The sequence below is a fragment of the Etheostoma cragini genome, chromosome 17 (assembly GCF_013103735.1).
Source record: "Etheostoma cragini isolate CJK2018 chromosome 17, CSU_Ecrag_1.0, whole genome shotgun sequence".
NCBI classification, from domain to species: Eukaryota; Metazoa; Chordata; class Actinopteri; order Perciformes; family Percidae; genus Etheostoma; species Etheostoma cragini.
In genome coordinates, this window is record NC_048423.1 from 24661209 (window position 1) to 24671630 (window position 10422).

The window sequence follows — 10422 nt, forward strand, 5'->3', positions numbered from 1 at the left end:
GCGAGAACGCGCACCAAAGTCTGTTAGTCTGCGAGTCCGTACTTTGGCCCGATGGGACAAGTCAGTTTTGCCAGATATGTCTGTTTTCCACAAAGAAATTTGGGCAGTTTTGCGTGTTTGGCTTGGAAATGTAACTTTTATTTGGCAACACCACTCTTAGTACGAATCCTACATTTCCCATGAACACTGTCGTGACATGTCTTACGACCGTCGGCTATGTGCCTAGGGTGCACTGTGGTATTGATTACAACATAGGGTGAAGGAGAAGACAAACGTAACCGCGCAGAACAAACTAGAGGAGCTGAAATCCAAGTAAAGTTAGGAAAAAACAGACAAACAGTTGGCTAGGGGAGAATCTACGGAAGAGGATTAGGGCCACCGGTGAAAATATATTTGAGTTCTGACTTTGTTCTCAGAATTCCGACTTTAATCTTAAAATTCTGAGTTTAAACTCAGTACTCTAACTTTATTCACAGAATTCTGTGACTTTAGTCTCAGAATTCTGACTTTAATCTCAGAATTCTGACTTTAAACTCAGAATTCTGAGTCAGAGTTGAAACATGAATAAAAAACAAACTCGGAATTCTACGGGCAGTTACAAGTTTGATTTCATTGTTTTCATTAGCTCTAGCCAGGTTAGCCACTTTTAGAAATACCAGTTTATAACAACGTATTACGCTGTTTTTTTTAGCATACCCACAGAGTATCATGTCCACAGACAGAAGATGGACAGGACTGATTGAGTGAGACACAAATGACAGAAGTGCTAATAACTGTGTTACTTCAGCTTTCACTGCTGTTGATGCACAAAGCACCAATGTTGGATTTTTAGCTTTGATGAAGAACCATGGACTGTATATTTATTAACGGTCTACGTGAAGAACATGTTATTGCATGTAAAATATGTCATATACTTGAAGTGGTTGTTCTCTCATTGTTTAGATAGCAGCTTGGTGGTCTGTTAACACTGCGGCCTCATAGTTGGAAGGTTGCGGGTTCGAATCCAGGACGTCCCGGTACAAGGTCGTAATATCTTTACAACATCTGTTTTTCTCAGTAACTATTCCAACAACACATCATTAAATGCTCAATTGGACGTATACTGAAAAAATACATAAGCTTAGATAGTTTTCTCTTTCTTATTTTGGGAACTTTTTTTACATCACTTTAGTTTCTTTTTTTTTCTTTTTTCTAACACTTGGCATGCTAGCTTCTCTATGCAGCGTCACTTCCGTCTCCTCCTTAGCAAGGCAAGATGGCGGCCGTCGTAGAGAGAGTTGATGGATGTGTTGGGTCCTTGGACTCAGACGCGGTGTCACCGAGACAGTCCACCCCTCCACCGGACCAGCCGCACCAGAACAACCCGCTGTTGGGACTCCCCATCGTGGCCATCGATGCTATTCTGAATTTTCTGACCTACGACGAAATCAGCCTGCTGCGCCCGGTAAGAACAAAAACAAGCCACCTAGAGGCTGAACAAAGCTAATGCTAGCCTCATGTACTTATCTTTGGATACTCGTTATGTAAATTCTTCGCAGAAATAATTGTCTAAATGACTTAGGCAATGTGTTTAATGTCTGTGCAGCCGTCAATTGCAACCATGGCCCGCAGTGCCCACTGCGCTGTTAGCTAATGAGCAGGGCAGCCTAGCTAAGCAGACCCTGGAGTAACGTTACACCAAAGGATTCATGTTGATGCTGAACCCAACCGGTACACCCTGGGGGGGGGGGAGAGATAAACTCCTGTGACGTTGGAGATATTTCTTCAGTTCACACATTTCCTGCCTATGGGATTTGTGAGTCTATTTGGGAATCATTGCGAGTCAGTTTGCAGACTTGGTTTTCTCTTCTAACAGTGCCTTTACCTGATTCTGCTAACGTTACATGCGTAGTTGGCTAGTTGCATGCATAGAGGTCAGAGGTGTCAAACGTGTTCACATTCATTACTCAGGGAGAAGTACAGGTACTAGGCTTTAAGAGGACTTCTGTAGAAGTATCACCTCAAGCATTTTACTCAAGTAAAAATGTAAACGCACTGGTTTCAAAACTACTTATAGAGTATAAAAGTAATGTAAGTGGAAAAATGTCATAAAGGACAAAACGTTCCACAGGGGCCTAATAGTGCACAACCCCCCTCAAATGACTTATATTAAAATGTTAAATTTATTTTGGCCAATATAAAAAATTGAAACATTAGTCATATAAAAATACAAACTTAAGATATGAAACTTAAAGTCCTTTTGATTATTTTTTTGTTAATGTGTGTGTGTTGCCAAAAGGGACGTTGTAGCGCGCCCTCTGGTGGACAGACTATGCAACACCAACGCTCATAACATGGTTGACCGTCTGTTTTTATTTTTTAAATATTAATTTATAAGTATAGATACCCAACATTTCTACATAAGTAAGGCAACAAAGTATTTGTACGTTGTTACTTGACACTTCTGATAGAGGTTTTTGCAGGGCATTATACAGTGGACATGGACTTTGTTGTAGCCGTTGTGTTCCCTATTACAGTGTTTTGCTATGCAAAATATTCAGCCTCATCTAATATTTGTGTTGTATGGGCGGTTTAAGAGCAAATGGGCCCCTCGGAGTTGACAGGTGCCACTCCTAGATGTGAGTCGAGTGCAGATTTGAGTCGTGCACGCATTACTTTATGACAAGTAGCATACAAGATGCTACTGAGAGACTTCTGTAATGTCAACCCAGTAAAAATGGACCTACTTAACCAAGTTGGTTCACTGCTGGCTACAAGTTAGCATCAAACACAACAAAGGCTGTTGTTGAATGGTGTTTAGAGCTAACGTTAGCAACCAAACAACCATAGATAGCTACAGCATTTTTGAAATGATTTCCATCTTCTGTTATTGTTTTCTAATGGCTAAAGTAGATTATTTCATGAATTTCACTAATTTCAGTATGACACGTTTGGCCATTTAAATCCACACTAGTCGATTGTCACAACTTTTATGCCGGCATCGTGTTAAAAGGATTGCTTTAGCACGGGCAGCGGACAAAACCCAAACGCTTCCCAACCCTAGCCCTGAATGGACTGTCTATTCTCTGCAGTTCATTGACATTTTAACATTTTCTGGGAGCGCAGACATCTTTTTAAAGCAGATGGACTTCTCCTTAACAAGCTAGGAGTAAAGCTGTTCACCTCTAACCTACTTTACTTTCTGCGCTACACATCTGCTCCCTCCGCCAAGGACAGGAAAAAAGACAAATTTAAACAAGAGGAAGAGATAACGAAGTGTGGTAGTGATCCTCCACAGTCCCACCCGAGCATAGATTTGACCGTGGGAGACCACAGAGCACAGACGCTTAATCTCAGCTTGTAGATGCCGGTACGAAATTTACCCCCCTCCCTTCCCCCATCGTTCGACCCCGGACAAAAGTAAAACGCCAGGCACCTCTGCCAGGACGGCAGCTAACCGGCAAATAAGCACTTAACCGCTAACTTAGCAAATTTAGCATCCATTCCTCGTAAGCCACAGCCTGTCCCAAAAATGAATGTCAATGGAGAATGGCCAGACTCTCTGGTCAAATGATATGGACCAGAGTCTGGTAGGACCAGGCTACTGGACCAGAGTCTGGTAGGACCAGGCTCCTGGACCAGAGTCTGGTAGGACCAGGCTCCTGGACCAGAGTCTGGTAGGACCAGGCTCCTGGACCAGAGTCTGGTAGGACCAGGCTACTGGACCAGAGTCTGGTAGGACCAGGCTACTGGACCAGAGTCTGGTAGGACCAGGCTACTTAGAAATAACAATAAAAATGAAAAGAATCCACCATATCCATTTATATCAATATAATGTGTATTGCCTTTTGGTATAATAAAATCAATGTAACTGCATAATAACAGGAATGCAATTACCAAACGTGGGTAAATCCATCGTTTTGGTCATAATATAATATAGCAGAAGGGGCAATATGAGTATGCTCTTAAAACTAAAAACGGTGTGAATTCGAGACCACATAAACCATGTGGTCTTGTGGTACGGGTGGGCAGCAAGGCTTCGGATGTTGTCAATGATGTCATTTGTCTATAATGATACAAGCCTTGATACGCGCTCATGGAAAACGTTGTGATTTCTTGACGCACGCCCTCGAAGCCTCGGCACAGAACATAACCTCGCTAGAAAGAATCCTAGACAAGACAAACGTCTTCATGCTGAAGTGGCTGGGGTAAAGATTCTAAACTCCACCAGCCACTGAAGTACACTTATGTGTCCCTTATGCACATATTCATCAAACCCAGTACCTGTTGTTCAACTGTTTAATGTCCTCCAGGTGTGTAAGCGCATGGACGTGATCTGCCAGCGCGTCCTGAACCAGGGCTTCCTGAAGGTGGAGCGGTACCACAGTCTGTGCCAGAGGCAAGTCAAAGCCCAGCTGCCCAGGTCAGTATTACACCAGTACAAGCAATGCCCCAAAACTGCAGTTCAGCCATACACTGTGCAGTGACATGGGCCTAGTGACATCACACTGTTTCTGAAGGGACATTATATGGAGGGCCATCATTCCAAAAATGGCTTTACGTGGTTTAATTTAAAAAAAAAATGTATTTATGTCAAAATGACATTATAAACATCATCTCTATTTTGCCTTGAAAACGCTTGCGTGAAAAATAGCTATCAGTCCTATTTCTAGCACGCATGCGTTTTTGGCAAGCTCTAACTTGTTACCATGGGAACCAAAATACAAACTGACACGCCACGCAACAGACGTACACATGGCATGCAGGCAGTGTGTGGGAGCCCCAATACTTGCGTACATTTACTTAAGTAACCTTATCAAAGCGGGACCTTTCCTCGTAACAGAGTATTTTTAAAGTGTGGTATTAGTACTGTTAACGAAGTAAAGGGTCTGAGTACTTGTGTTTGTCATGAACTGTTTCCAGGCGAGAGTCGGAGAGGAGGAACCATTCCCTGGCCCGCCACGCTGACATCCTGGCCGCCGTGGAGACGCGCCTCTCTCTGCTCAACATGACCTTCATGAAATACGTCGACTCCAACCTCTGCTGCTTCATCCCCGGAAAGGTTAGCTCCCAAAGCCCCCTGGTCCACCAGACGGCAGGGTTAGGCATGGGCCGGTACGATAACCTTCAACGAAGAAATATCACGCTTTCATGGTATTGCAGTTACAGCTACAGCTATAAATGTATTCTTTTGAAAAGGTCTGGGTGAATAAAAACCTTTTTAAACACACTGCTCACTGGCAGCGAGAGGGATTCCTAAACCCCTTTCTGTTATAAAAACCCTCACATTAGAAACAGTATGACAGGAAATTAGAGTGGTTGACTTTTTTAAACCGCGGGACACCTTGACACCGGGAACCGGCCCATGCCTGCTAGCGGTCTAACGATCCATCTATCTGAGTTGAAAGCGATTCAGTGATCCGCAGTCTAATAATACGGACGCAAAGGGAAATATATATCGAAATCGTCTCTAAGATTCCCCTTTATTTTAGATTCCCACTTTATACTTACTGTTTTTATTAAAGACAATAGTTTGTGTTTAATCTAAATGTGTGGAAGAGCTCAGTAATTAAAGGTCAAATCATCTTTAAGTTGCTTGTTTTGAGTTGCTTTAAAGGGAACTTTTAAATGGGCACACTGTTAGAGCCCGAAACATTTGGTTATTTAAAAATCCATCCAATTTTACTCCTTTTCTCTTCTCACTGGCTGCATTCTTCTTGATTCATTTGCTATGTCATGTGCCGCTGTGTGTTTCATCAGGTGATAGATGAGATTTACCGCGTGCTGCGCTACGTGAACTCCACTCGCGCCCCACAGCGAGCTCACGAGGTTCTGCAGGAGCTGAGGGACATCTCCTCCATGGCCATGGAGTACTTTGACGAGAAGATTGTCCCCATCCTGAAGAAGAAGCTGCCGGGGGCAGACCTGTCCGGACGCCTCATTGGCTCCACACCAGGTAACGTGCATGTGTTCCTCCTGCCTCATAAAGTTAGAGTCACCCGAGCAGCTATCAATAATACAAGAAATGTATAGAGTAAAAATGGCAGATAGTGTGGTTTCAGTCAACATTTAAAAAGAAAGAAAGTACGGAGACAGAATCAGCTGTGTCAAGCACGGCTGCTCGAAGGCTTCACTGTAAGATGCTTATTTTCACATTCCAAAATAAAAAGATGTAAAGGCTAAATTATCTGAAAACACAAGCTTGTACTGTGATGCAACACACTAGACATTGTTTACAATAGAATTAAATAGCAGATGTGTCCAGATAGGAAGATGAGTAGCTGCTTGTGGAACTGTTTCTGCGCACTTTAAAGGTCCCTTGGCATGAAAATGTCACTTTATGAAGGTTTTTAACATTAACATGAGTTCCCCCAGCCTGCCTATGCCCCCCCCCCCAGTGGCTAGAAATGGTGATAGGTGTAAACCGAGCCCTGGGTATCCTGCTCTGCCTTTGAGAAAATGAAAGCTCAGATACAGTATTTACAATGTTTATACAGTTAACTATTACATTTTTTGTGTTGCACGGTCAGTAGATGTATATCTACATGTGTTAATATTTACATCAGCAGTTATGAATCTATCTCTGTGGTTTTCTGCTGAAGTGTTGTCATGGAGATGATGAAGTGTGAAGATGTTAAAATACTATAATACTCATGGGCCTTGGCCATCATTACTTTAACATGGGTCATGTTATACTATTATACCGTATTTTGTGCATATTACATTTACTCAAAATTTAAGACACTGTTAAAAGATTAAATAAGCAATGACAGTCTTGTACTTTTTTACTAAAAGAACCGGAACATTTCTAAGAGATGTTAAAGGGTCTGTAAATTAATAGTGCAGCTTGTATTTACCTTCACAAAAGTGCTTATTTTGCAGCTGATAGGCACAGATTATTATTTTAAGTGTGTAACATCATTATGGAAAGAATCCCAACAGAGATACACCCTTAAAACCTCTTTAAGACCTTTCTGTTTAACCAGAAACAGCTCTGAAGTCGCTAGCGCTAAACACCACCAGACTCCATTTAAAAAAGCAACACTTTTAGCGTGTATAGAGTCACCATACTTTCACATGTAAATCAAACTGTCTTTTATTTCAACCAAAACTAGAGTTGTGATGGTTAGAAAAGTGGACAGACGTCCCAAATCGACTTTTCATAGTTTTTATTCTGTTTCTGTTGAGTTTGAATGAAGTGTATTTTACTATGTTTATTTACATGGAGTCTGGTGGGTGTAGCGAACGTGATTTTTGCAGATGTTTTTATGTTTAAAAAACAAATCTTCCTCTTTAACAGAAAGCTGGACCTCCTTAGAAATCCTTTCCATAATGTTGTCAGACACTTAGAATATTAATCTCTGTCATTGGTAAAACTGGTAAACAAGCCGCACAATTGACACATTAATACTGGACCAATGGCAAAGATTGTTGTTCCCATGAGTCACTTAGACACATTAACACAGGGAAATGGGGTTAAACAGAAACAGTATTTACCCTTTTAATATTTTGTTCTGATGATCCACCTACCATTGTCTTGTAAGGTAGCTGTCAGTTCTTCATTCATTCTTTTAAACACACGTCTGATTGCCCTTTAGTCATTCATGAACCTTAAATACCACACACGTTGATGTGAGGCTCTCTGTTTCATATCCTAGTGAAATAGCTTTGGCTTTTGAATAGCTGGACTAAACAAGACATTTGACATTTTGTAGACATGGGTTGGGTCCCCGGTTCCCTCAAAGCTGTAACCATTCCACATTGTAACCTGCAATGAATTGTCTCAGAAGTAATATTCCTGTTTCCTGTTCCCTTAGTGGCCGGTCCATCCAACTCCCTGACCACCATGTCCCTGTTGGCCAAGAACACGCCGTCGCGCTCGGAGATGACCAAGGTGCAGCAGCAGGTCAAGGTGAACGGCGCGTCGATGACGGTGCTGCGCCGGGAGATGCAGGAGATCCGCGTCAAGCAGCTGGAGCAGCAGAAGCAGCTGCAGGACCAGGAGCAGAAGCTGCTGGAACAGACCCAGGTGATCGGCGAGCAGAACGCCCGCCTCGCCGAGCTGGAGCACAAGCTTCGCGAACTGATGGAAAGCAGCGCCGCCGCCCTGGGCGGTGCCCGGCCCGGCGCCACCACCCCCTCCTCATCCAGCAGCGCCGCCGCCGGGGCCCCCACGCCCGCCGCCGCCGTGGCCCCCAATACCCTGTTGGCCGGTGGCAGCGCCGCCCCAGCGTCTCTATCCAGAGAGCCAGAGGGCGACGGAGGATCTTCACTCAAACGCACCAGAAAGAGCTCGGAGCACCCGCGGCAGTCCAAACGGCTGCGCCGCAAGAAATAAGAGACTCCGTGTGTCATTTAGTTGAAGTTTAGTTTTTGGTTTCAAGGTCTGACTGATCACACCTTCTCCCAAATCCCCCGTGTCTTTGACCCCCCCCCCCCCCCCCCCCCCCCCCCCCCCCCAGCAACACCCATCAGAATCAGAGTATAGGCAGGTGATCGGGCCGTTGCAGCGAAGACTATTTATTGAAGATTACGTTAAAATCACTGTAAGGTTTTTTAATGTAGATGCTTTTCTAACAGGCTATGCCCAAAAAGTTGGTAGGGCTAAACAGAAATTCAGATGGTGGGTTATTTTGGTCAACAGAAGTCACATGTCACGAAATATTAATGTAGTCCCTCCGTGTTTGTGAACTCAAATCTACCAATAGATTTCATTTCATAAATGTACACGATTAAGAGGATATCTCAGTAAAAATGCATCTCAATAACCCGAGCTTAAATTAATCACCTACTGTAAGTGTGATGTTAAGGGGAATCAGTGATGGGTGGAAGCATTGGTTTCATTCATATGTTCTTCCTAACTTTGGCTAAGTGCAATAAAAATCATCTAGAATGTAAGATGTAATGGATATTCCTTGCCAGCTCGGTCGGTCAGTCCAAACTCAGCTCAGGTCGATGTGACCGGTTTTTGAATCGCCATAAAAGAAGAGAAGGGTTGTTGTGGAAGGAAAAAGGCGGTGTTCAGGTCGCATTAGTCAAAGTGTCACCTGTCGTCTCGTGTGGAAAGAATTTCCTTACGAGTGTTTCCAGCGAGACATTATGAAAGCATCTGGCGTTCATGCTTCTCTTTTACTGTATGGAAACTATAAACTGCTCTCCATTGGATCATACCAGTGTTTTTACATATTTCAGCCTTTTTAATACAAATAATGCACAGCTCACAACTTTTTGTTTTTTCATAAGTGTTAGAGAATTTTGAATGGGTTTCTACTTTCTGGATACTAGGATTGGGAAAAATAATTAATTCTTAGATGCATCTCAATTCTGTCTAGAACGATTTGATGCTTGATTCTGATTAGTTAATAATCAATTCTTTTTTTAAATGTTTTTATTTTTATTTAAAAGTGACTCTCTCCAGACATGTAGAAGTCAGAAGACCCAGTGACTGGAAGAGGACGGGATAATGGAAACAACTTAGAGTTAAGGCAAGAGTGCAGAAAAAACACTATAATGGCCAAAAGGAGAGAAAAAGATTCTGTATATATACACATAATCTAAAAAGACATTCATAAAATAATTAGGCAAACATAAAGGCGGTTGATTTACTTCATCACATTAAGTCCGACCAACTCATGTGTCATGTTCTCCACCTTCAAACATGACTCAGCCTCGGACATGGAAGATCGCTGGGAGAGAAGGTGACTCAGCATGTTTAAGGCGTAAGCATGGATGACTACACAATAAAAACCTCAGTAGACAAAACATTTCATTAAACTTATGTGTGACAAATATCTGTCAAAATCTAGCAAACTCAGAATTATATTGTATGTATTTTTTTAATATACACACAATTTCTGTTTTCAAGTCTTGAGTTTTTGTAATAAATAGGCAGAAATGGAGAAAAACACTTGTATGGTCCCTTTAAAGTTAAGAAGGAATGATGTTTATAAAATAAGAGAATACTGTATATGGAATGGCATTTAAAGGGTCTGATCACGCGTTTTCTCACCTCTCCTCCAGTGCCAGGCAGATGGTTTGTCTCTTCTTGTCCATGTTTAGAGATATCTTCTGCCTCCGTTAACAGCTTTTAGGCTAAGAGCGCGGACAGCTGCCGGCAGAGGGTAAGTGAGAAACTCCATCTTTGACCTTTTAAATGTTGTCCTTTTTCTTTTTCTTTGTTGATGTCACAACAACTTAGAGATCATTTAGTGTTAAGGAAGTGCTGGAAGTTGGGACTGGGGTGCAGTTACAGCAGAGGGGGGCTAGACATGTTGTCCCCCCAGCGGCTGCTCCCCCGGGGCTCTCCCCTCGCCGTGCTCGGCTGGGTTCGCCCTCGGCCCGTACTGGGCCTCCGTTTGGTTTCCTCTGTTTTCCTGTTTGGATGACCTGAAGCACTCATGGCATGAACATCTTTGGTAATAAACTTTGGAGATGCGGTTCACG

General features: G+C 42.8%; 1 protein-coding gene across 1 annotated transcript; it reads left to right on the forward strand.

Moving 5' to 3' along the window:
* Positions 1–1216: 1216 nt before the first annotated feature.
* Positions 1217–9270, forward strand: fbxo28 (F-box protein 28). The gene is made up of 5 exons (XM_034898190.1): positions 1217–1444; positions 4293–4402; positions 4903–5041; positions 5740–5935; positions 7797–9270. Exons 1-5 carry the CDS (start codon positions 1256–1258, stop codon positions 8315–8317), a joined length of 1155 nt encoding a protein of 384 aa, XP_034754081.1. The 5' UTR covers positions 1217–1255; the 3' UTR covers positions 8318–9270.
* Positions 9271–10422: the final 1152 nt, after the last annotated feature.

What these genes read in the sequence shown, in the direction of transcription:
- fbxo28 (XM_034898190.1), top strand. Translation starts at nt 1,256, where the DNA reads ATGGCGGCCGTCGTAGAGAGAGTTGATGGATGTGTTGGGTCCTTGGAC. An exon ending in GTCAAAGCCCAGCTGCCCAG is followed by an intron (nt 4,403 to 4,902) that starts GTCAGTATTACA and finishes AACTGTTTCCAG; the next exon opens with GCGAGAGTCGGAGAGGAGGA. An exon ending in GCTGCTTCATCCCCGGAAAG is followed by an intron (nt 5,042 to 5,739) that starts GTTAGCTCCCAA and finishes GTGTTTCATCAG; the next exon opens with GTGATAGATGAGATTTACCG.